The sequence below is a fragment of the Ictalurus furcatus genome, chromosome 11 (genome assembly GCF_023375685.1).
Source record: "Ictalurus furcatus strain D&B chromosome 11, Billie_1.0, whole genome shotgun sequence".
Classification (NCBI taxonomy): Eukaryota; Metazoa; Chordata; class Actinopteri; order Siluriformes; family Ictaluridae; genus Ictalurus; species Ictalurus furcatus.
This window is the reverse complement of record NC_071265.1, coordinates 4,146,232-4,172,491: the sequence shown is the minus strand read 5'-3', so window position 1 is coordinate 4,172,491 and position 26,260 is coordinate 4,146,232. Positions and strand designations below refer to the sequence as shown.

Here is a 26,260-nt window from a genome sequence, read left to right as displayed (position 1 = left end):
CTACCTCAACTCTCTCCTGAAGGCTTACGTTCCCTCACGCAATCTGAGAGCGATTAGTGACCGACTCAAGGGCCCTTTCCAGAACCTTCAAACTAACTGTTCCTCAGTGGTGGAATGAACTTCCAACCTCAAACCAGACCACAGAATCTCTCACCATCTTCAAAAAACAGCTAAAGACCCACCTCTTCCATGAACACCTAACCAACTCATTAAAAAAAAAAAAAAAAAAAAAAAAAATTTGCACTTACACCTCTACTCTGTGCACTTTGCTTCTTCTAGAACTCAATTAATGGATCTTGTATGGTAGCACTACTTGTATTGTTCTCTGCTTGATATATCGCTTTGCTTGTATTTCCTCATTTGTAAGTTGCTTTGGATAAAAGCGTCCGCTAAATGAATAAATGTAAATGTAAATGTAAAACAGGAATCCAAGCTCAGGACTGAATTCTGGACACTGGAGCTGTGAGACAGCAACACTACCTGCTGCACCACTGTACCACCGATCATCAACCCGTCACACCAAATTAAACCTGTTACACACTGATAATGTGTTGTGTTTGTGTTTGGGTACCTTGCATCTTCTGTCTTTTTTGTAGGATCACAAAGAGGAATGAGATTGCAATCAGAAGCAGCAGCAGAATTACAGACACAGTGATCACAGTGGAAGCTGGAAATCCTGGAAGAGAAACAAACAGACAGTCACTTTAACCTACATGCTGATCATTCATAAGGGATCAGATTCATCAAAGTCATGTAGTTAGACTCTGGGGGTGATGAGGATCTGAGCAGAATCACCTGCTGGAGGAGAAGCTGGAGTAGACTCAGATGATGATGATGATGATGATGATGGTTGTGTTGGTATCGAGGTTGAAACTGGGACATGTGGATCTAAAGCAGTGAAAAGTTTAGTTAGATAATGAAAGACATTAAGTGAGTGAATCTAGTAAATGACTGATAGCAGTACAGATGCAACACAATACAGTGTACATTCTCTATGTGTGGGACTTCAGAAATACTGACTGAGACAACGTGTCTCCATGTCTCTACAAACTCACCAGTAACTGTCAGGTTGATCTGTGTGAAATAAACCTTGTATCCATCATCAGATGTCCAGGCTGCTTCAGCTCCACACCAGTATTCACCAGAGTCCTGCTCAGTTACATTTCTAATACTCACAGTCAACATTTGTGTTTCTCTGTCATCATACAGGGAGAATTTCCCCTCATTTACATATTTTCTGCTTTCTTTAACAGATTCTTTATAAGAACAAGCAGCACGTTGCAGCCTCGTCTTGCAGAGAAACTTGGGGTCACTCCTGAGGGATTGTGGGTATTTACAGCTGATATTCAAATCTCCTCCTACATGGACAGTCTTACTGATGGACTTCTCATAGGACAGATCTGCAAATCACAACCAATCAGATCAGTTTATATGTGTATATGTGTCCTAGCTCTGATTAACAACACTTAGACAGTTATACAGTAAATTTACAAGTAAATCTGATGTTTCTTCTGATAAAACACACTGAAGAATGTTCCAGTGTCCTCCGTAATCAGCTTTCTGATAAACACACTGAAGAATCCTGCACTTCTGTTGCCCTGAATTGAGAATCTGCCATCATGTGACCATTCACTGTTTAGTTTTGTTGTTATTTCATTAAAACACCACTGATGTGTTCCCATCTTACAGAAAGATTTGGGTTTGTATTTATATTCATCCTCATATCTGCACTTGATGTTGATTCCTCCCCCTGCATATGCACTCACTTCTCTAGAGACCGAGCCCCCTGTTAAAAGCAAGTTCAACCCTGCTCAAATAATTAAACTGGAAGCAGTTAGTAAAGTTTATACTGCAATTCAAGTGAAAAAAAAAACTTTTTTCTTTCAAGATGATGTCTCACAGGCAAATTCATGACTATGCATCTGATTTAATTTGTCAGAAAATTTACTAAGGTTCAGGTTACGATTGACAGTCAAAATCAGGAAGCTCATGGTAAAAAAAAAAAAAAAGTCAGGTGAAGTGTCAGGCAAACAGAACAGCACCGGGCAATCAGAAACTAAATGAAGTGTGTAAGCAAAAAGTCAAAAACCAGAAATAATGAGCAATGAAATCATGCTCAGAAACACACACGGTAGTGAAAATAATTTGAATAGATAATGAAGTAAAATTAATACAAGGAAGTAAATGAAGGAAGCAGGAAGTTCAATAGTTTGCAGGTCAGTCTGAATTCAACTTGATATTTTAAATGTAGTGCAGAAATAAAGTTCAAATGTACAGATTGATTGGTTTCTCAGCCAGGAAAAGGGGAAAAAAATTAACTCATGATCTCAATATTTGAAGGATAATATAAAGAGTAAAAATATGAAAAATATGTTAAAATGATACATAAGTATAGAAATAAAGTATGATTACTTTGTATTTTGTCTGCTAATGACACTAGAGCTTTGTGAAGAAAAACTCAAGGCAGCGGTGGGAGACTCACCTTCCTTCACCTTCAGTTCCACCGGTGTGTAAAGGTCTATTCCCAATTTATCAGCTCCACAGTAGTACGTCCCAGTGTCCTCTACAGTGAGCTCTCTGATCATCACACTGAACTCTGCTGATATGGTGTCATCAAACAGTGAGAATCTTCCTGAATTTATCCACTCGTTTTTAGCTCCTGTCTTTATTTGGTCAGAACAGGATAGCCATGGACCCTTACAGAAATATTTTTGGTTTTCTCTGTATTCTGTATGATACTTGCACTTGATAAGGACTCCTCCTCCTGAATATCCTGTTACTTCCTTGGAGGCTCCTCCATCTAACAAAACACCAAATATCCATCTGAGCAAAACCTTCCTTCATGTAACACTGCTGCTGATAGTGAGGATTATTCTGAAGTGCACTTCTTTACCTGAGATCAGACAGAGGGTGAAGATGAGGAGGATCTTCATCCTGAGTTCACACTCCCAGATCTCCACACCAACTCCACTTCAGAAAGATATTAAAGCTCCTGTTGTGTTACACACTGTTACTGTCTGTCCTGCTCTGTGAATGTGCTGTGTGTCTTCATCTGTGTTTTAAGCTGAAAGTGATGCAGTAACCACTTCCCCTTCTGTCAGAGTAAGAAACAGCTGCAAACCTCATTCTATGGGGTCTACCATAGGCCTGCGCAAGGACCCCTCTTTAGACCTGCGGTTACAGGACTCTGCACTTCCTTGATCAAATGCTAGGTGGAAATCAACTTTAGGGCTGTGAAGCAAATAAGAACCATGCTGATTATTTTTTTTTCAATTAGCTAATACAGCTCATTTTTTACAAATCCGCTAGCTGGCTGAAAGGATAATGTTGGGTGTAACAAGCCAGGGCTATGTAATTCATATTTAATTAACTAACTTGTCTTTTTATTTTTGTCATTCTTATTATATCTTAGGCTTTTATTTTGTGCAAACAATAAGTCATTACCAGTGTGTAGATAATTTCACTCAGCTAGTGCACAAGAGCATAACCAGAGGTGTAAAAAGTGCATAAAAACTGCAATTATGTGACATTATGACGTAATGTGTCAGAATCTTATTCAGTTTAAAGCACGGAGCCAAAAATATACTGGAGTTATATTAAAAAGGTATTTAGACTGGGTGGCACGACGGCTTAGTGGTCAGCACATTTGCGTCACATTTGCAGGGTTGGGGGTTCGATTCCTGCCTCCGCCCTGCGTGCAGAGAGTTTGCATGTCCTCCCCGTGCTTTTAGGGTTTCCTCCAGGTACTCCGGTTTCCTACCCCTATCCAATGATGTGTTGTAGTCTATATGGCATTTCCAAACTATCCATAGTGTATAAATTGTTGTGTGTTTGTGCCCTGCAATGGTTTGGGTCCCCTCGCCTTGTCCCCTGGGATATAGGCTCCATACTCCCCCGTGACCCTGTACAAGATAAGCAGTATAGAAAATGGATGGATGGATAGAGGTATTTAGCTTTAAACAGTCTTGGAAATGTAAAACGTAGGCCTAAATGTTTTGGCGTGGAATTAATGGGTGATATCGGTCCTCACACAGAGATGAATTGCTTTAGTAGGTTGCTTCATTTTACACTGATGTCAGTTTGGGTTTGGTTTGGCAGACTATTCTCAGCCCAGCAGTGACACCGAGTTGTTTTTGCATGCACACACACGCACACGCCACAAACTAATACCTGCTCAGTGGTGGTCCTGTGATGGTCCTGACCAATGATGAACAAGCTTAAGGAGGACTAACAAATCATGCCGAGAAACAGATCTATAATTTCAGAAGTACAGAATGCATCTCTATGGAAAGTAAACACGATAAAATGGACAATGATTGCAGACACAAGGTAGGTGTACCTAATTACCTGTAAGCATATCATTTTTTGCATGCAATGTCAGATATTCGATTTGATTTGAGACCATATCAGCACACGTTCTTCAGCCGATGTACTTGTATGCGGATAAGCAAAACGATTTCATTTACTCTTGTCTTGAATGTGGTCAAAGAACATCCCAGACAACTCGGAATGAGGTTTGAGTGATCCAATCATAATCCAATCAGCATGAGTATCAAGTCCATTTACACTGGCATTTGATGCACTCAGGCGAAACCCAGTCATGATCTGATCACTGAAAACGCACATTAATTCAGGGACACTTTTCATCTGCCAGTTATTAGGCTCACAGATAACTCGGGTTTGCTGGTGTACGTAATCATATTTGCTGTCAGAGATATGAAACTGAAACTTCTCATCGAGTCCCAGTGTTTGTGGGGTTAAATAAATGAAACGACCAGCTAAATGAATACTATTTATAATCCCACTATCCGGTGTCCCTTTTCGAGTGTGTTTTCTTTCTCATGTCGTTTCAGGGAGTTTTTTCATCACGACTGTGACCTTTGACCTCTTGTATATGGCTCTAAATCTATGGATTTATGTAATTGTGCTTTTTGGCAATGTTTATAATTAAAAACAGTATACAATTAAAAAGTCAATGTAGATGTAGTGTATGGCATTTGGCAGAAGCCCTTATCCAGAGCAACAAACAGAAGTGCTTTGAAGTTTCTATCAATAAATACATCCTGATACTGGTTCACTAGGTCACGGAATAAAAACACTTTGAACTACAGAAAGTTTCAGAGTTATATTTATTGTAATAATTTAGCAAATAAAATAAAAAAGTCATGAAAAGCAACATTATATCAGTACACGTATAAATTATTTAAAAAATTAAATGAAAAGACTAAATGAATAAGAAACTGAACCACAATCTGCAACTATTAGAGAAGACAATACAAGATTCTTTCAAAGCACTGATCTCACACCATTTCTTTTACAAAACTGGACACGTTTTGTTTTAGGCCACTCCGGCCAGCCCACGTCACGAAGACGAGTCCATGGAGGCGGATACAAATGCAAAACAACCAAAACAACCAGAAAGTAAACACTACTTAAACTATCAAAAAGACTATGCCTAGTACAAACATCAAATGGAACTAACAAAACTTAACATAACATGAACATAATGCTCCAGCAAACAAAGTGAGAACACAAGGAGCTTAAATAGAACAACTAATCAAGAAATAACAAACAGGTGGGCATGACTGAGACAGGAAATCAGTGAGACAATAGAACAAGAAGTCAGGGTGCCCTCTAGTGGCCCAAGGTGGAATTTCCCTTGTGGACCATGACAGCCCAAGTTTTCTAGTTTCCTTGAACTAAGGAAATCCATTGAAGTAAGTGGACCACTCATGAAATTTGTGAACAGATTGCTGCGCACTGGATTCTGAATGACATCACGCCAAATTTAGATCCCATGTAACACAACAAAATATTCCACAACACACAGTCTAGTTAGTTTGATGGACTGATGTGTACAAGGCCTGTGATGTTTCGGGCTCAGTGTGCACACTAATCACGACGGATTTTGCCAAGGCATTTGATGCTGTAGATCACACAGTGACAGTACAAGGCCTCCTCGATCGTGCAGTGAGACCGGACCTAATCTCTTGAATTTGCAGCTTCACGACTGTCCATCGCCAAAAAGTGCATCATCAGGGATATCTCTCTGATTGGGAATATCAAACATGTGGAGTTGCACAGGGATTCGTACTAGGGCTTATAGTCTTCTTAACGCTGATTAACAGTGCTCTCCTGGATGGAACAGATTACTGGAAATATGTGGATGATATGACATTGGCCCAGATGTGGACACCCCAACTACCCTGTACCCTCTGGACAGACCCTGAATGGTCTTAACAACTGGGTAGAGGAACATAAAATGAAACTCAACTCAAGGAAATGTAAAGTTTTATGTTACCAGCATGAGACATAGACCGGCCAGGCCGAGCCTCTCCACTGATCAGAACATATTGGACGTTTGTGACATAGTCAAAGTCCTGGGGGTTATCATCCAGGGTAACTTGAGATGGGACAGTCAGGAGGACCACATGTTGACCTCAGCCAACAGGAAGCTTGAGGAAGAGGAACAACAGGAAGACATGCAGAAAAGGGCTTGTAAAATCATACTTGGTCAGAGGTTCCTGTTCTCACTGCTCTTACCGCACTTTGGCGGTGTACACACTACATGACTTTCACACACAGAATAGCTGACACATGGCTGACACTGAAACTACATGACTTGACTCACTTGCAGTCAGTTGGTTAGCATTGTACAAGCACCAAAATGAGATACTGACTGGATTACTGGGGATAAAATTGGGTAGAATCTATACTTTAGGGGAAAAGGGCCCTAAGATTCACACATCGTGAACAATAGCTCAGAACTGAAGTAGGTACTTATGGCTTTGGGCTTTCTAATGATGATGAGAAACAAGAATTTTCAGCCAATTGTGGTGCTATCTCACCACTATAACATCTGATACAGATATCTTCAGTGCATCTGTTCAGGCACATTACTGGATTTTGCTTCAGATATTGTTTTGGGCTCAAGCTGTGGAGGGGAAGAAGAGGAAGAAGAAGAAGAAAAAGAAGAAGAAGAGGAAGAAGAATCTAAACAAAGCGGTAGAGTTCCAGTGCCACATGGTTGGAGTCCTAATGATGAGACACTAGCCTCATGAAGTAACATGACTGACTGTATCATAATCACACGAGACCTCTTCCTTCTTAAAGAGAATCTGTGGAACTGCATCATTAGAGCTGGTGGCCCTGGAGTGAAAACTCACTGCTACGTAAGTCAGACCTTCATCAGATTTCTCAGCCAAGAGACGTGTGGGTAACTGAGCTGTGGAGCAGATGTCCCGATCAGAGGGGATTATGGGTAGTTGTGCAGTAGAATAAACAGCAGAATCACAGAGGATTGTGGGTAACTCTGTGTTTGAATAAACAGGTTGAGGATCAGAGAGGATTGTGGGTAGTTGTGCAGTAGAGCAAACTGAAGAAGATCCAGCGTCTGAGGCAGGAAGTCGTCTGGTGTCTTTAATCTCCTCATAGAAACAGATATCAGGAGGAACCTGAGAGCAAAGAGAAATGGAAACAATATAAAAATATAAATGATTTCATCCTTTTTTTTTATTATTATTGCAAAAGACAATAGGTTTTGTACTGAACACACACTGATGAAGACAATTACCCCTTGGTGATTTCCTGAGGTTTGGACAGAACTCCTGCCAGTAGAAGCTGTACCTCCTGATAACAGAAGTCAAGTAATCAGTAAATCTTATGAATGCTGTTATTTTTAGTTTTAGATTTAGTTTAGTTTTGGAATCAGTCATGAATTCATTTCCAGTAAATGCTTTACATTAGTCCATTACAGGACATCATACATCCACCTACCAGCATGTTTTTGTGAGGTCAGATATGCAAAACAGGAACCCAAGCTCAGGACTGAATTCTGGACACTGGAGCTGTGAGACAGCAACGCTACCTGCTGCACCACTGTACCACCGATCATCAACCCGTCACACCAAATTAAACCTGTTACACACTGATAATGTGTTGTGTTTGTGTTTGGGTACCTTGCATCTTCTGTCTTTTTTGTAGAATCACAAAGAGGAATGAGATTGCAATCAGAAGCAGCAGCAGAATTACAGACACAGTGATCACAGTGGAAACTGGAAATCCTGGAAGAGAAACAAACAGACAGTCACTTTAACCTACATGCTGATCATTCATAAGGGATCAGATTCATCAAAGTCATGTAGTTAGACTCTGGGGGTGATGAGGATCTGAGCAGAATCACCTGCTGGAGGAGAAGCTGGAGTAGGCTCAGAAGAGGATGATGATGATGGTGATGATGATGATGAGGATGATGATGATGATGATGAAGGTTGTGTTGATATCGAGGTTGAAACTGGGACATGTGGATCTAAAGCAGTGAAAAGTTTAGTTCGATAATGAAAGACATTAAGTGAGTGAATCTAGTAAATGACTGATAGCAGCACAGATGCAACACAATACAGTGTACATTCTCTATGTGTGGAACTTCAGAAATACTGACTGAGACAACGTGTCTCCATGTCTCTACAAACTCACCAGTAACTGTCAGGTTGATCTGTGTGAAATAAACCTTGTATCCATGATCAGATGTCCAGGCTGCTTCAGCTCCACACCAGTATTCACCAGAGTCCTGCTCAGTTACATTTCTAATACTCACAGTCAACATTTGTGTTTCTCTGTCATCATACAGGGAGAATTTCCCCATATTTACATATTTTCTGCTTTCTTTAACAGATTCTTTATAAGAACAAGCAACACGTTGCAGCCTCGTCTTGCAGAGAAACTTGGGGTCACTCCTGAGGGATTGTGGGTATTTACAGCTGATATTCAAATCTCCTCCTACATGGACAGTCTTACTGATGGACTTCTCATAGGACAGATCTGCAAATCACAACCAATCAGATCAGTTTATATGTGTATATGTGTCCTAGCTCTGATTAACAACACTTAGACAGTTATACAGTAAATTTACATATAAATCTGATGTTTCTTCTGATAAAACACATAATTAAAGATCCTCATCTTCTGTTACTTTCAGCTTCACTACAGTGTAGATCTGTATTTCATCAGACACAACAACAGCACATGCGTATGTTCCAGTGTCCTCCGTAATCAGCTCTCTGATAAACACACTGAAGAATCCTGCACTTCTGCTGTCCTGAATTGAGAATCTGCCATCATGTGACCATTCACTGTGTAGTTTTGTTGTTATTCGATTAAAACACCACTGATGTGATCCCATCTTACAGAAAGATTTGGGTTTGTCTTTATATTCATCCTCATATCTGCACTTGATGTTGATTCCTCCCCCTGCATATGCACTCACTTCTCTAGAGACCAAGCCCCCTGGTAAAAGCAAGTTCAATCCTGCTCAATTAATTAAAACTGGAAGCAGTTAACATAACGTTAGCTCACTTATTATCAAACATGGCTGATTTTATTATTCACACACAGCGATTAGCGTAACGTTAGCTCGCTAACTATCAAACACGGCTAATTTTATTATTTACACAGCGATTAGCATAACGTTAGCTCACTTACTATCAAACATGGCTAATTTTATTATTCACACACAGCGGTTAGCGTAACGTTAGCTCGCTTACTATCAAACACGGCTGATTTTATTATTCACACACAGCGGTTAGCGTAACGTTAGCTCGTTTATTATCAAACACAGCTAATTTTATTATTTACACACAGCGGTTAGCGTAACGTTAGCTCGCTTACTATGAAACACGGCTAATTTTATTATTCACACAGCGGTTAGCGTAATGTTAGCTGGCTTACTATCAAACACGGCTAATTTTATTATTCACACAGCGGTTAGCGTAATGTTAGCTCGCTTACTATCAAACACGACTAATTTTATTATTTACACAGCGATTAGCGTAACGTTAGCTCGCTTACTATCAAACACGACTAATTTTATTATTTACACAGCGATTAGCATAACGTTAGCTCGCTTACTATCAAACACGACTAATTTTATTATTTACACAGCGGTTAGCATAACGTTAGCTCGCTTACTATCAAACACGGCTAATTTTATTATTCACACAGCGGTTAGCGTAATGTTAGCTGGCTTACTATCAAACACGGCTAATTTTATTATTTACACAGCGGTTAGCGTAACGCTAGCTCGCTTACTATCAAACATGGCTGATTTTATTATTCACACACAGCGGTTAGCGTAACGCTAGCTCGCTTACTATCAAACACGGCTAATTTTATTATTCACACAGCGGTTAGCGTAATGTTAGCTGGCTTACTATCAAACACGGCTAATTTTATTATTTACACAGCGGTTAGCGTAACGCTAGCTCGCTTACTATCAAACATGGCTGATTTTATTATTCACACACAGCGGTTAGCAGAACGCTAGCTCGCTTACTATCAAACACGGCTAATTTTATTATTCACACAGCGGTTAGCGTAATGTTAGCTCGCTTACTATCAAACACGGCTAATTTTATTATTCACGCACAGCGGTTAGCGTAATGTTAGCTCGCTTACTATCAAACACGACTAATTTTATTATTTACACAGCGATTAGCATAACGTTAGCTCGCTTACTATCAAACACGACTAATTTTATTATTTACACAGCGGTTAGCATAACGTTAGCTCGCTTACTATCAAACATGGCTAATTTTATAATTTACACACAGCGGTTAGCGTAACATTAGCTCACTTACTATCAAACAAGGCAAATTTTTTTATTAACACAGCGGTTAGCATAACGTTAGCTCGCTTACTATCAAACACGACTAATTTTATTATTCACGCACAGCAGTTATCTGAGTGCTGTGACTAACATTACTGAAACACTGATTAATTCCAACACTACCAGCGTTAACATTGCTGCTTGCAGTGAAAGTAAGTTAGCTAACACTAGCTAGCTAGTTATGAGTAACTGACTCCGCCCACAGCCAGGAGACAGAAATCCAACCACATTTCCTCAGTGTTCATTTAAATTCAGGTCTTTTTATCATGAGCTCTGTTTATTTCTCCATTAAACTGTAACTGTAATGTATGAAGATCAGGTAAGACTTATATGCAGTCATTATTGTGTAGAAATTAAAAATTGTGATATTCATACAAATTGGTTTGGATTTCAGAAGCTAATTTAAATATAAAAAGTTAAAATGCACAAAAATGTGATTGGTTTCTCGGCCATGCAAAAGTAATGGACACTCAAATCGTGATATTTGAAAGTTTTAGTAAATTTTTCACTTGAAAGGTCTGAATAAATATCTCCTACTCACCTTCCTTCACCTTCAGTTCCACAGGTGTGTAAATGTCTTTCCATAAATCTTTATTAACTGCACACTGGTACGTCCCAGTGTCCTCTACAGTGAGCTCTCTGATCTTCACACTGAACTCTGCTGATTTGGTGTCATCAAACAGTGAGAATCTTCCTGAATTTATCCACTCGTTTTTAGCTCCTGTCTTTATTTGGTCAGAACAGCCTGGTACTGAACCCTTACAGAAATATTTTTGGTTTTCTCTGTATTCTGTAGTATACTTGCACTTGATAAGGACTCCTCCTCCTGAATATCCTGTTACTTCCTTGGAGGCTCCTCCATCTAACAAAACACCAAACATCCATCTGAGCAAAACCTTCCTTCATGTAACACTGCTGCTGATAGTGAGGATTATTCTGAAGTGCATTTCTTTACCTGAGATCAGACAGAGGGTGAAGATGAGGAGGATCTTCATCCTGAGTTCACACTCCCAGATCTCCACACCAACTCCACTTCAGAAAGATATTAACGCTCCTGTCGTGTTACACACTGTTACTGTCTCTGTCCCGCTCTGTGAATGTGCTGTGTGTCTTCATCTGTGCCTTAAGCAGAAACTCACAGCACACCCATTTCCCCTTCTAGAAGTGTGAGAAAGAGCTCTACAGGAAGTGTGTGTGTGAATAATGTGTGAACTACATGCCTCTGATCAGTTACAGTGTATAAACTATCATATGAAGGTGTGAGAGTGTTTAATATTAACATTCTGCATCTGAGCATCTTTCTCCATGGGAGTTATTTCTCCACTCAGTGCTCCAGTATTAACTTTACTGAGGATATTTATTATTCCATGTCAGTGTGTACTGCTCTACTGCCAGAAGGCCTCTACTGCCCTCTACAGCACAAGGTGTGTAACAGAGGGAGAAAGATACAGTTAAAACTGAACACTACAGAATTCACCATGGAGGGTTAAAAATGTAAATAATGAGAGAGCAGGACTTTGTCTGAATTGTAGAAGTTTCTGGTGCTGCTTCTATGTCTTGCCCATTTAATAATCACACTTAGATGATGTTTTTCTGAGACGGAAATAATTTAAACTTTGTTAACAACACAACTAGCATGATTAAAAAGGTGAACATGCTGAATGGTCTCATGTATTACTCGTTGTCATAGTAACATTGACACTAAGCATCACTTAACTTTGGATTAGCTTTCATATACCAGGCAGATAAACACAGGTTTTATACAGAGAGTCCAGGTTAGGATCTATATAAACAGGTCATTTGTAATAGAGGAAATAGTTGCAAGCAGATATGGATATTTAGATCACTAAACAGATACAGATACAGAAAGTGCCACTGTGTTACACCCCTAGTGTTCACACACGGACAGCAGGGACGTTGTTGTGCAGGAAGCTGATCTCAGAACAGCAGAATATGTGAATATGTGGAGGTGTTTCACCCCCCAAAAAGTAAAATAAATAAATAAATAAATAAATAAATAATTTCTCCGCTTGTGTGTTGTATGTAAATAGATATGAAATAAAACTCGAGGGAGTCCAAGTATGAGTAGCATGTAATTTTTTTGAGAATTCACTGGGCTGGTGGGACTGCAGTCTGTGACTATATCAATGAAATCAGATTCCCAATATCCTCTATCAATGAAAATCCAGTCAGGAGTGACACAGTATGCGGAAGTCAGTTTTAAAAAAAAGTGAAACCAGACAGGCCGAACAAAAGGGGAATGAAACCAAGCTAAACCTGAAAGATAAGGAGCAATGAAGTAAGCGAATTCCGCAAGATAAGAGTTGCTGGAAAACACCGTTTTGCAAATGTGAGAATTGCTGAAAAACACTGTTGAGGGAACGTAAGGGTTTTCGGTATCGGTTAACTCAGAACATATTGGTATTGGAAAAAAGTTGCTGAGGGTGGGAAATCTGAACCTAAGGAACTGTATAAATAGGAGAGCCTCAGCTCTGGGTTTTTAGGTCACCCTTGGGACGTCTCAACTGTGTGGGTCTCATGTGAATTGGAACAATAAACTTGGACCCTTGCTTCTTCTCACTCACTGGTTCGGTGTCTTGCTTTCTTCATGCAACAGTCTGGTAGATGTGAGTATCTGTTTCTATGCTGCATTTTTGTTAATCATAACTATATTCAGTTAGTGGACCTAATTTGATACAACATGTGCCCTAGTGTTTTTACATTTTACATTTCCTGGTGCTTTATAGAGGTTAATTCTACAGGATTGCGGATCAACACTGCCATCTAGAGGAGCCTTTAGTAAAAGCATAGAATGTTCAGCATAAACTCAGCTGTGTTACTTTATGGACATACAGTACAGTGGGGTCCAGATGTCTGAGCTCTAGTGAAAATGCTTCTCTTTATCATTCTTTTTCTATTTAACACAAAGGTTTTCATTACACATGAGATTATCAGCAACAGCTTGAGTGAAAAATAGAATCTTAGAAATATTTACATGAATTTCAGAGTTTCTTAATATTTGGTACGTCCCCTTTTGCTTTAATGACACTGTGCACCCGAGCTGGCACAGAATCCACAAGTTTGTGCAAAACCTGATGATCCATTTTAGATAAAATCCATCAGCGTGTCGTCTTTTGTCGTCTTCTTCTTCTTTTTTTAAAAAAAACTTTGTTTATTTCCAGAATTTAAATCTAAATAAAACTTCAGATTTTCACTGTGGTTTCAGAATATTGGACCCCAGCTGTATGTATATAATAATCTTATATATTGGTGTAAATACTGGCCTGAGATGATAACTTCCTGCTTAGGAACAATACTATGCACTTGAGAAAGTTTATTTATTGCATAACATCCTGCTGATAACATCAAAAGTGAACAGTCCATAATGAATTAAACATAAAAAAAATCATTTAAATGGCAAAAATACACTTTGTGCTTTTATCTGAATAAGCATACACGACAGAATTCTTGATTATGAAACAGAGGGCATGAGGATGGCTGATATAAGTACGCAGAGCAGTAATAATGAGTGTGGTCACTATAAGACAAAGTAAAAATGAACAACAACGTGAAAAAAAAGTGAAGTGAAAGTGAAGTGAGTGGGTCAAGCTGATTTTGAGACTTTGGGGTTAAGATAAGACGAATGTCTCCACTTCTCTCTTTCTTCTAGCACTCACTCTCTGTAAAGATACTATTTAAAATCATACTCCTATATACAGTACAATGCATACCTTTCTCCATATATTAATACATACTGCTTTTCTTTCCAAACATACCATAGTCCACACATACAATACACACCACACTCAGTACATACCATACGTTCATATAGCTATTCAAAATGGATGAAAATACAAAGATGAATATAGCCACAAGCAGTGATCATATTAAAGAAAAATCACAATCTGCACTTATTGTAAAATTAGAGAAAATACCAGAAGCTACGATGGACTGGTGTTCCTCCCAGGGTGTATTCCTGCCTCACGTCCAGTGTTCCCGAGGCTCCAGATCTACTACAAACCTGACCAGGACACAGTTACTGAAGATGAAAAATACTGACTGGGATGAATGGACATGTGGAATGATGATGATGATGATGACGATGATGATGGTGATGCTTGGAGACCTAATTATTATAACCTAGCCAATAATTCAGGCCTTCAGCAGATTCCTCAACTAACTGCTGATCAGCACTGACTCAGGAATCAGAGAGACTTGTGGGTAACTGAGCTGTGGAGTAGATTTCCTGATCAGGAGGGATTGTGGGTAATTGAGGAGTAGAGTAAACATTTCAACTACATGTTGGCATAAACATTTTGAGGAGGATCAGAGGGGATTGTGGCTAGTTGAACATTGCAGTAAATTTTTCCAGCGTCTGAGGCAGACCGGCGTCTGGTGTCTTTAACCTCCTCATAATCAAAGACAGTAAGCACAGAGAAACAGAAACAACACATATAAATGTTTTCATGGATTTTCAAAGACAGTAAATTGTGGTACTGAACACACACACTGATGAAGACAGTTACCTCTTGGTCGTTTCCTGAGCCTTGGACAGAACTCTCACCAATAGAAGCTGTACCTGCTGAAACAAAAAACATCCAAGTAGTCAGTAGTTGTTATTACTGTTGTTATTATTAGCTTTGGATTTTATGATGGCCGGAAATCCTGTGGTGTATTTATTCATCTGTATTATGGGTTCATTTTCTGTCTCTTCTCATCCGTGCTCATTGTTGGTCGGCATGGACAGGATCACTGTGTCACTAACTACTCCTCCTACTGAACATGTAACTGACTAATGAACAAGGGTAACAACACACACACACACACACACACTCCGAGCATCTGAAACCATTCAGACATGATTAAACAGCAAGTAGTGTAGTAAATATGTTTCCTCAAAGATGAAGTTTGTAAGTAATATTAAACAGACTAGACCTTGTATCCTGCATTTCTTATGTAGAATCACAAAGAGGAATATGATTCCAATCAGAAGCAGCAGCAGAATTACAGACACAGTGATCACAGTGGAAGCTGGAAATCCTGGAAGAGAAAGAAACAGTCAGTCACTTTAACCTACATGCTGATCATTCATAAGGGATCAGATTCATCAAAGTCATGTAGTTAGACTCTGGGGGTGATGAGGATCTGAGCAGAATCACCTGCTGGAGGAGAAGCTGGAGTAGACTCAGAAGAGGATGATGATGATGGTGATGATGATGATGAGGATGATGATGATGATGATGAAGGTTGTGTTGATATCGAGGTTGAAACTGGGACATGTGGATCTAAAGCAGAGAAAAGTTTAGTTAGATAATGAAAGACATTAAGTGAGTGAATCTAGTAAATGACTGATAGCAGCACAGATGCAACACAATACAGTGTACATTCTCTATGTGTGGAACTTCAGAAATACTGACTGAGACAACGTGTCTCCATGTCTCTACAAACTCACCAGTAACTGTCAGGTCGATCTGTGTGAAATAAACCTTGTATCCATGATCAGATGTCCAGGCTGCTTCAGCTCCACACCAGTATTCACCAGAGTCCTGCTCAGTTACATTTCTAATACTCACAGTCAACATTTGTGTTTCTCTGTCATCATACAGGGAGAATTTCCCCATATTTACATATTTTCTGCTTTCTTTAACAGATTCTTTATAAGAACAAGCAGCACGTTGCAGCCTCGTCTTGCAGAGAAACTTGGGGTCACTCCTGAGGGATTGTGGGTATTTACAGCTGATATTCAAATCTCCTCCTACATGGACAGTCTTACTGATGGACTTCTCATAGGACAGATCTGCAAATCACAACCAATCAGATCAGTTTATATGTGTATATGTGTCCTAGCTCTGATTAACAACACTTAGAGAGTTATACAGTAAATTTACATATAAATCTGATGTTTCTTCTGATAAAACACATAATTAAAGATCCTCATCTTCTGTTACTTTCAGCTTCACTACAGTGTAGATCTGTATTTCATCAGACACAACAACAGCACACGCGTATGTTCCCGTGTCCTCCGTAATCAGCTCTCTGATAAACACACTGAAGAATCCTGCACTTCTGCTGTCCTGAATTGAGAATCTGCCATCATGTGACCATTCACTGTTTAGTTTTGTTGTTATTGGATTAAAACACCACTGATGTGTTCCCATCTTACAGAAAGATTTGGGTTTGTCTTTATATTCATCCTCATATCTGCACTTGATGTTGATTCCTCCCCCTGCATATGCACTCACTTCTCTAGAGACCGAGCCCCCTGGTAAAAGCAAGTTCAATCCTGCTCAATTAATTAAAACTGGAAGCAGTTAACATAACGTTAGCTCACTTATTATCAAACATGGCTGATTTTATTATTCACACACAGCGATTAGCATAACGTTAGCTCGCTAACTATCAAACACGGCTAATTTTATTATTTACACAGCGATTAGCATAACGTTAGCTCACTTACTATCAAACATGGCTAATTTTATTATTCACACACAGCGGTTAGCGTAACGTTGGCTCGCTTACTATCAAACACGGCTGATTTTATTATTCACACACAGCGGTTAGCGTAACGTTAGCTCGTTTATTATCAAACACAGCTAATTTTATTATTTACACACAGCGGTTAGCGTAATGTTAGCTCGCTTACTATCAAACACGGCTAATTTTATTATTCACACAGCGGTTAGCGTAATGTTAGCTGGCTTACTATCAAACACGGCTAATTTTATTATTCACACAGCGGTTAGCGTAATGTTAGCTCGCTTACTATCAAACACGACTAATTTTATTATTTACACAGCGATTAGCATAACGTTAGCTCGCTTACTATCAAACACGACTAATTTTATTATTTACACAGCGATTAGCATAACGTTAGCTCGCTTACTATCAAACACGACTAATTTTATTATTCACACACAGCGGTTAGCATAACGTTAGCTCGCTTACTATCAAACAGGGCTAATTTTATTATTCACACAGCGGTTAGCGTAATGTTAGCTGGCTTACTATCAAACACGGCTAATTTTATTATTTACACAGCGGTTAGCGTAACGCTAGCTCGCTTACTATCAAACATGGCTGATTTTATTATTCACACACAGCGGTTAGCGTAACGCTAGCTCGCTAACTATCAAACACGGCTAATTTTATTATTCACACAGCGGTTAGCGTAATGTTAGCTCGCTTACTATCAAACACGGCTAATTTTATTATTCACGCACAGCGGTTAGCGTAATGTTAGCTCGCTTACTATCAAACATGACTAATTTTATTATTTACACAGCGATTAGCATAACGTTAGCTCGCTTACTATCAAACACGACTAATTTTATTATTTACACAGCGGTTAGCATAACGTTAGCTCGCTTACTATCAAACATGGCTAATTTTATAATTTACACACAGCGGTTAGCATAGCGTTAGCTCACTTACTATCAAACATGGCTAATTTTATTATTTACACACAGCGGTTAGCGTAACATTAGCTCACTTACTATCAAACAAGGCAAATTTTTTTATTAACACAGCGGTTAGCATAACATTAGCTCGCTTACTATCAAACACGACTAATTTTATTATTCACGCACAGCAGTTATCTGAGTGCTGTGACTAACATTACTGAAACACTGATTGATTCCAACACTACCAGCGTTAACATTGCTGCTTGCAGTGAAAGTAAGTTAGCTAACACTAGCTAGCTAGTTATGAGTAACTGACTCCGCCCACAGCCAGGAGACAGAAATCCAACCACATTTCCTCAGTGTTCATTTAAATTCAGGTCTTTTTATCATGAGCTCTGTTTATTTCTCCATTAAACTGTAACTGTAATGTATGAAGATCAGGTAAGACTTATATGCAGTCATTATTGTGTAGAAATTAAAAATTGTGATATTCATACAAATTGGTCTGGATTTCAGAAGCTAATTTAAATATAAAAAGTTAAAATGCACAAAAATGTGATTGGTTTCTCGGCCATGCAAAAGTAATGGACACTCAAATCGTGATATTTGAAAGTTTTAGTCAATTTTTCACTTGATAGGTCTGAATAAATATCTCCTACTCACCTTCCTTCACCTTCAGTTCCACAGGTGTGTAAATGTCTTTCCATAAATCTTTATTAACTGCACACTGGTACGTCCCAGTGTCCTCTACAGTGAGCTCTCTGATCATCACACTGAACTCTGCTGATTTGGTGTCATCAAACAGTGAGAATCTTCCTGAATTTATCCACTCGTTTTTAGCTCCTGTCTTTATTTGGTCAGAACAGCCTGGTACTGAACCCTTACAGAAATATTTTTGGTTTTCTCTGTATTCTGTATCATACTTGCACTTGATAAGGACTCCTCCTCCTGAATATCCTGTTACTTCCTTGGAGTCTCCTCCATCTAACAAAACACCAAATATCCATCTGAGCAAAACCTTCCTTCCTGTAACACTGCTGCTGATAGTGAGGATTATTCTGAAGTGCATTTCTTTACCTGAGATCAGACAGAGGGTGAAGATGAGGAGGATCTTCATCCTGAGTTCACACTCCCAGATCTCCACACCAACTCCACTTCAGAAAGATATTAACGCTCCTGTCGTGTTACACACTGTTACTGTCTCTGTCCCGCTCTGTGAATGTGCTGTGTGTCTTCATCTGTGTCTTAAGCAGAAAGTCACAGCACACCCATTTCCCCTTCTAGAAGTGTGATAAATAGCTCTACAGGAAGTGTGTGTGTGAAATATGTGTGAACTATGTGCCTGTGGTCAGTTACAGTGTATAAACTATCATATGAAGGTGTGAGAGTGTTTAATATTAACATTCTGCATCTGAGCATCTTTCTCCATGGGAGTTATTTCTCCTCTCAGTGCTCCAGTATTAACTTTACTGAGGATATTTATTACTCCATGTCAGTGTGTACTGCTCTACTGCCAGAAGGCCTCTACTGCCCTCTACAGCACAAGGTGTGTAACAGGGGGAGAAAGATACAGTTTAAACTGAACACTACAGTATTCACCATGGAGGATTAAAAATGTAAATAATGACAGAGCAGGACTTTGTCTGAATTGTAGAAGTTTCTGGTGCTGCTTTGGGAAAACACCTCCACATATTCACATATTCTGCAGTTCTGAGATCAGCTTCCTGCACAACAACGTCCCTGCTGTCCATGTGTGAACACTAGGGGTGTAACACAGTGACACTTTCTGTATCTGTAGCTATATCTGTGTCTCTCCAAAGCACTTCTGTAAGTCTCTGTAGAAAAGGGCATCTTCTAAACGCTGTAAATGTATAATACAGAATGCTGATATAATATTACATCGTGGTGTTTTTGTTTACAGTTTGAGCTTGAACACATTTCTCTTACAATAATAAAGCCTTATTCTAATAAAACAGAACATTAAACACCGTATTAACAGACAACCACAAGCACTCACAGTTACACAAATGAACTTCCACTTTACATTCCCTGGGGCTTTAAAGAGGTTCATTCTACAGTCCGGCAGTAGGCTGATGAGATCCACAGTTGAAGTCGTGCCACCAAATAAATGAAAATAAATTATGTTTTCTCTGCCAAAGCCTTCATTCTTTGTTGGTTAACATGATACTGATGCAACGCTGCTATTACCTAGAGCTAATAGAGGTGCAGAGTTTTGCAGGATCAGGAACATTATAAAGGTTTGACACACAGGGAAATTATGCAATCATGCAAATTAGCTCAGAATCTAAGTAGGCAGAAACTATGGGATTGGAGCTTTGAAGAATAAAGAGAATCAAACGTTTTGTCCAGAGTGCTGTACTTCATGACTACCAGAACTCTGATAGACGTGTCTTCACTGCATCTTTCCAGAAAATCTGAAGATGAAGAAGAAGAAGAAGAAGAAGAAGAAGAAGAAGAAAAGAGTAAAGATCCAGGGCCACATGCTCAGAGCCCTAATCACGCTCCAATAATCTATCCACACAAAGCAGCGTAACTGACTGAAGTATAGTCACATGAGACTTCATCATTAATGCTTGGAACTGCATCATTAGAGCTGGTGGCGTTGCTGTAAATAATCACTGTTGTGTAAGTCAGAACTTCAGCAGATTTCTCCTCCTCATAGTCACACACAGCAAGAGAAACCTGAAAGCAAAGAGAAATAGAAAAGATATTTAAACACACACACACACACGTTTTTACATTTGATCATTATTTATACAAATGAACACACACATTGATGATAATTACCTGTTGGGCATTTCCTGAGTCTTGGTCAGAATGCCTGCAAGTAGAAGATGTACCCGCTGAAAAAAAGTAGTCCAGTAGTCAGTAGTTATCGCTACTGTTTTTATTTTTAGTTTGAGATTTTATCATGACTCTTGTAACTTCATACATTTGCTAGAAAGTTCAATAACAGTTGGTGAATAATAAAGACTACTGTAAAATTAAGACCTGAATTATAAGCTATGACTAGAGCTTTAAGAAAGTTTTTAAAATCCTGATTTAAACATTAGGTGAGCCAGGAAATATCGCTTAAGTTATTTAAAATACTAATATGTGAATGCACACACTCACACACACACGCACACACTCACACACACACACTCACACACACACACACACACACACACACACACACTCATGTAGGACTGCACAATTAATTGAATATCGATCTCGATTACGATTTCGACTGCCCACGATTACATGAACATGATCGACTGCGATATTGACGTTTAAATTTCGTCCTCCACTCACAGAAAACTCCGCTGCAGATCAAATCAAGCGTTTCCTAAACTTACAGCCAGTCACCATAGACTGGCGCAGGGATGACGTCATTTTGTAACGCCAAAACCCGGAAATGAGTTAGTGTTTCAGCGCTTCAGAGTGTACTGCGTGCTCCAGCGCTTGCGCGAGGGGAAATCGTGACATTAACAAGTTGCTAAATGGGACTACAGACGTTGTCGGGGACATTAAACGTCATCACGGCGAACGGGAAAAGTCTTTGCAGATAAACTGGTTCAGGTATGCTGTGCACAATTCCCAAATAAAAACGTGGATGAAGATTGATCCACAGAGTAAATCCGTATTGTGGAAAATGTTTTTAAATCAAGTTTGGAAAAGTTATCGGAAGCTCGGTGATGTTGACGTTGAAGTCGAGTGACCGTGGTGTAGTTCGTTTATAGCGTACGGTTAGCTGTTTATTTCTGCAGATTGTATTTAGGCTTCAAACTTCATAAAAGTTGTGTTCATTTGTGAAAATGATCTTCATGGACAAAACGTGTTAGTATTGTAAAGTTTTGTTGATCAGAGAGATTATTTTTTGCAATAATCCAAAAGCCTTTGGGAAAGTCTTATTGTGTTTTTGTCGAGGGAACCGGTGTGATGCGAACTTCCAGGTTCTGGTACAAAATAACGTCATCCCTGCGTCAGTCTATTGGGTGATTTGTCTGCGTCTCTCCTCCTGTATACACTGTTATTGCCTTTTCTGCATTCGCCTGAATTGTTTTCATTTGGCTGCATATTATTATATTTGATGCATATTTTCATTTGGTTGTTGGCGTATTTATTTTTACTTATCCTGTATTTTGGGTACAATTTTATTTATATTTTGCTTCTACTAGATGATGCACTTTAAGGACCAGTCTAATTTGATGCAAAGATTTGTACATTAGCAGGAATGTAGCACAACATGGAGGTGAAAGCAAAGGTCTGTTTATTTAAATGTAAAAGTGCAATAAAAATATGTTGTCCCTCAAATCAATTAATAATCCTCATCTCAATATTGATCAAAATAATCATGATTATCATTTTAGCCATAATCGTGTAGCCCTACACTCATGTACACAGACACATACACACACGCACACACACACGCACACACACCTAGAATTTTGTGTTGTGAATATTAACAGTAACCAAAGCTCAGGGTTGAACCCTGGACCCTGGAGTTGTAAGGCAGCAACACACCACCATACTGTCCGATGATGAAATTGAAAGTGTTAAACATTTTGGTGTGTGTGTGTGTGTGTGTGTGTGTGTGTGTGTGTGTGTGTGTGTGTGTGTGTGTGTGTGTGTGTGTGTGTACCTTGCATACTGCATCTCTTTTGTAGAGTCAAAGTAAGGAATGAGATTGCAATCAGAAGCAGCAGCAGAATTACAGACACAGTGATCACAGTGGAAACTGGAAATCCTGGAAGAGAAACAAACAGACAGTCACTTTAACCTACATGCTGATCATTCATAAGGGATCAGATTCATCAAAGTCATGTAGTTAGACTCTGGGGGTGATGAGGATCTGAGCAGAATCACCTGCTGGAGGAGAAGCTGGAGTAGACTCAGATGAGGATGATGATGATGAAGGTTGTGTTGGTTTCGAGGCTGAAACTGGGACACGTGGATCTAAAGCAGTGAAAAGTTTAGTTAGATAATGAAAGACATTAAGTGAGTGAATCTAGTAAATGACTGATAGCAGCACAGATGCAACACAATACAGTGTACGTTATCTATGCTCAATTAATTAAAACTGGAAGCAGTTAGTAAACTTTGTGCTGCAATTCAAGTGAAAAAAAACAACTTTTTTCTTTCAAGATGATGTCTCACAGGCAAATTCATGACTATGCACGTGATTTAATTTGTCTGAAAATTTACTAAGGTTCAGGTTATGATTGACAGTCAAAATCAGGAAGCTCATGGTAAAAAAATAAATAAAAATGGCGGGTGAAGTGTCAGGCAAACAGAACAGCACCGGGCAGTCAGAAACAAAATGAAGTGTGTAAGCAAAAAGTCAAAAACCAGAAATAATGAGCAATGAAATCATGCTCAGAAACACACACGGTAGTGAAGATCATTTGAATAAATAATGAAGTAAAATTAATACAAGGAAGTAAATGAAGGAAGCAGGAAGTTCAATAGTTTGCAGGTCAGTCTGAATTCAACTTGATATTTTAAATGTAGTGAAGAAATAAAGTTCAAATGTACAGATTGATTGGTTTCTCAGCCTGGAAAAGGTGAAAAATTAAATCATTATCTCAATATTTGAATGAAAATATAAAGAGTAAAAATATGAAAAATATGTTAAAATGATACATAAGTATAGAAATAAAGTATGATTACTTTGTATTTTGTCTGCTAATGACACTAGAGCTTTGTGAAGATAAACAGAAGGCAGCGGTGGGAGACTCACCTTCCTTCACCTTCAGTTCCACCGGTGTGTAAAGGTCTATTCCCAATTTATCAGCTCCACAGTAGTACGTCCCAGTGTCCTCTACAGTGAGCTCTCTGATCTTCACACTGAACTCTGCTGATTTGGTGTCATCAAACAGTGAGAATCTTCCTGAATTTATCCACTCGTTTTTAGCTCCTGTCTTTATTTGGTCAGAACAGGATAGCCATGAACGCTTACAGAAATATTTTTGGTTTTCTCTGTATTCTGTAGTATACTTGCACTTGATAAGGACTCCTCCTCCTGAATATCCTGTTACTTCCTTGGAGGCTCCTCCATCTAACAAAACACCAAATATCCATCTGAGCAAAACCTTCCTTCATGTAACACTGCTGCTGATAGTGAGGATTATTCTGAAGTGCACTTCTTTACCTGAGATCAGACAGAGGGTGAAGATGAGGAGGATCTTCATCCTGAGTTCACACTCCCAGATCTCCACACCAACTCCACTTCAGAAAGATATTAAAGCTCCTGTTGTGTTACACACTGTTACTGTCTGTCCTGCTCTGTGAATGTGCTGTGTGTCTTCATCTGTGTTTTAAGCTGAAAGTGATGCAGTAACCACTTCCCCTTCTGTCAGAGTAAGAAACAGCTGCAAACCTCATTCTATGGGGTCTACCGTAGGCCTGCGCAAGGACCCCTCTTTAGACCTGCGGTTACAGGACTCTGCACTTCCTTGATCAAATGCTAGGTGGAAATCAGCTTTAGGGCTGTGAAGCAAATAAGAACCATGCTGATTATTTTTTTTTCAACTAGCTGATACAGATCATTTTTACAAATCCGCTAGCTGGCTGAAAGGATAATGTTGGGTGTAACAAGCCAGCGCTATGTAATTCATATTTAATTAACTAACTTGTCTTTTTATTTTTGTCATTCTTATTATATCTTAGGCTTTTATTTTGTGCAAACAATAAGTCATTACCAGTGTGTAGATAATTTCACTCAGCTAGTGCACAAGAGCATAACCAGAGGTGTAAAAAGTGCATAAAAACTGCAATTATGTGACATTATGACGTAATGTGTCAGAATCTTATTCAGTTTAAAGCACGGAGCCAAAAATATACTGGAGTTATATTAAAAAGGTATTTAGACTGGGTGGCACGACGGTTTAGTGGTCAGCACATTTGCGTCACATTTCCAGGGTTGGGGGTTCGATTCCTGCCTCCGCCCTGCGTGCAGAGAGTTTGCATGTTCTCCCTGTGCTTTTAGGGTTTCCTCCAGGTACTCCGGTTTCCTACCCCTGTCCAATGATGTGTTGTAGTCTATATGGCATTTCCAAACTATCCATAGTGTATAAATTGGTGTGTGTTTGGGTCCCCTCGCCTTGTCCCCTGGGATATAGGCTCCATACTCCCCCGTGACCCTGTATAAGATAAGCAGTATAGAAAATGGATGGATGGATGGATGGATGGATAGAGGTATTTAGCTTTAAACAGTCTTGGAAATGTAAAACGTAGGCCTAAATGTTTTGGCGTGGAATTAATGGGTGATATCGGTCCTCACACAGAGATGAATTGCTTTAGTAGGTTGCTTCATTTTACACTGATGTCAGTTTGGGTTTGGTTTGGCAGATTATTCTCAGCCCAGCAGTGACACCGAGTTGTTTTTGCATGCACACACACGCACACGCCACAAACTAATACCTGCTCAGTGGTGGTCCTGTGATGGTCCTGACCAATGATGAACAAGCTTAAGGAGGACTAACAAATCATGCCGAGAAACAGATCTATAATTTCAGAAGTACAGAATGCATCTCTATGGAAAGTAAACACGATAAAATGGACAATGATTGCAGACACAAGGTAGGTGTACCTAATTACCTGTAAGCATATCATTTTTTGCATGCAATGTCAGATATTCGATTTGATTTGAAACCATATCAGCACACGTTCTTCAGCCGATGTACTTGTATGCGGATAAGCAAAACGATTTCATTTACTCTTGTCTTGAATGTGGTCAAAGAACATCCCAGACAACTCGGAATGAGGTTTGAGTGATCCAATCATAATCCAATCAGCATGAGTATCGAGTCCATTTACACTGGCATTTGATGCACTCAGGCGAAACCCAGTCGTGATCTGATCACTGAAAACGCACATTAATTCAGGGACACTTTTCATCTGCCAGTTATTAGGCTCACAGATAACTCGGCTTTGCTGGTGTACGTAATCATATTTGCTGTCAGAGATATGAAACTGAAACTTCTCATCGAGTCCCAGTGTTTGTGGGGTTAAATAAATGAAACGACCAGCTAAACGAATACTATTTATATTCCCACTATCCGGTGTCACTCCGAAGAAAAAGTGTCCTTTTTCGAGTCTGTTTTCTTTCTCATGTCGTTTCAGGGAGTTTTTTCATCACGACTGTGACCTTTGACCTCTTGTATATGGCTCTAAATCTATGGATTTCTGTAAG

The 26,260-nt window shown here is 39.2% G+C and overlaps 4 protein-coding genes across 4 annotated transcripts; all 4 read right to left on the bottom strand.

The window, feature by feature from the left end:
• Window positions 1-1,006: 1,006 nt before the first annotated feature.
• LOC128615135 (polymeric immunoglobulin receptor-like) lies at window positions 1,007-2,818 on the bottom strand. Its single transcript, XM_053636993.1, has 3 exons — window positions 2,483-2,818; window positions 1,063-1,400; window positions 1,007-1,015 (listed from the first exon to the last, which is right to left on the bottom strand). Exons 1-3 carry the CDS (start codon window positions 2,583-2,585, stop codon window positions 1,007-1,009), a joined length of 450 nt encoding a protein of 149 aa, XP_053492968.1. The 5' UTR covers window positions 2,586-2,818.
• A 3,815-nt stretch (window positions 2,819-6,633) lies between these two features.
• Window positions 6,634-11,813, bottom strand: LOC128615134 (uncharacterized). The gene is made up of 8 exons (XM_053636991.1): window positions 11,803-11,813; window positions 11,619-11,695; window positions 11,205-11,525; window positions 8,476-8,820; window positions 8,183-8,308; window positions 7,959-8,063; window positions 7,574-7,629; window positions 6,634-7,454 (listed from the first exon to the last, which is right to left on the bottom strand). The coding sequence occupies exons 1-8, from the start codon at window positions 11,811-11,813 to the stop codon at window positions 7,056-7,058; spliced, it is 1,440 nt and encodes a 479-aa protein (XP_053492966.1). The 3' UTR covers window positions 6,634-7,055.
• A 2,104-nt stretch (window positions 11,814-13,917) lies between these two features.
• Window positions 13,918-16,284, bottom strand: LOC128615133 (CMRF35-like molecule 8). Its single transcript, XM_053636990.1, has 4 exons — window positions 16,116-16,284; window positions 15,823-15,948; window positions 15,599-15,703; window positions 13,918-15,245 (listed from the first exon to the last, which is right to left on the bottom strand). The coding sequence occupies exons 1-4, from the start codon at window positions 16,282-16,284 to the stop codon at window positions 14,959-14,961; spliced, it is 687 nt and encodes a 228-aa protein (XP_053492965.1). The 3' UTR covers window positions 13,918-14,958.
• Window positions 16,285-18,587: 2,303 nt separating this feature from the next.
• On the bottom strand, window positions 18,588-19,364 carry LOC128614979 (CMRF35-like molecule 8). Its single transcript, XM_053636747.1, has 2 exons — window positions 19,141-19,364; window positions 18,588-19,047 (listed from the first exon to the last, which is right to left on the bottom strand). The coding sequence occupies exons 1-2, from the start codon at window positions 19,178-19,180 to the stop codon at window positions 18,719-18,721; spliced, it is 369 nt and encodes a 122-aa protein (XP_053492722.1). The 5' UTR covers window positions 19,181-19,364; the 3' UTR covers window positions 18,588-18,718.
• Window positions 19,365-26,260: the final 6,896 nt, after the last annotated feature.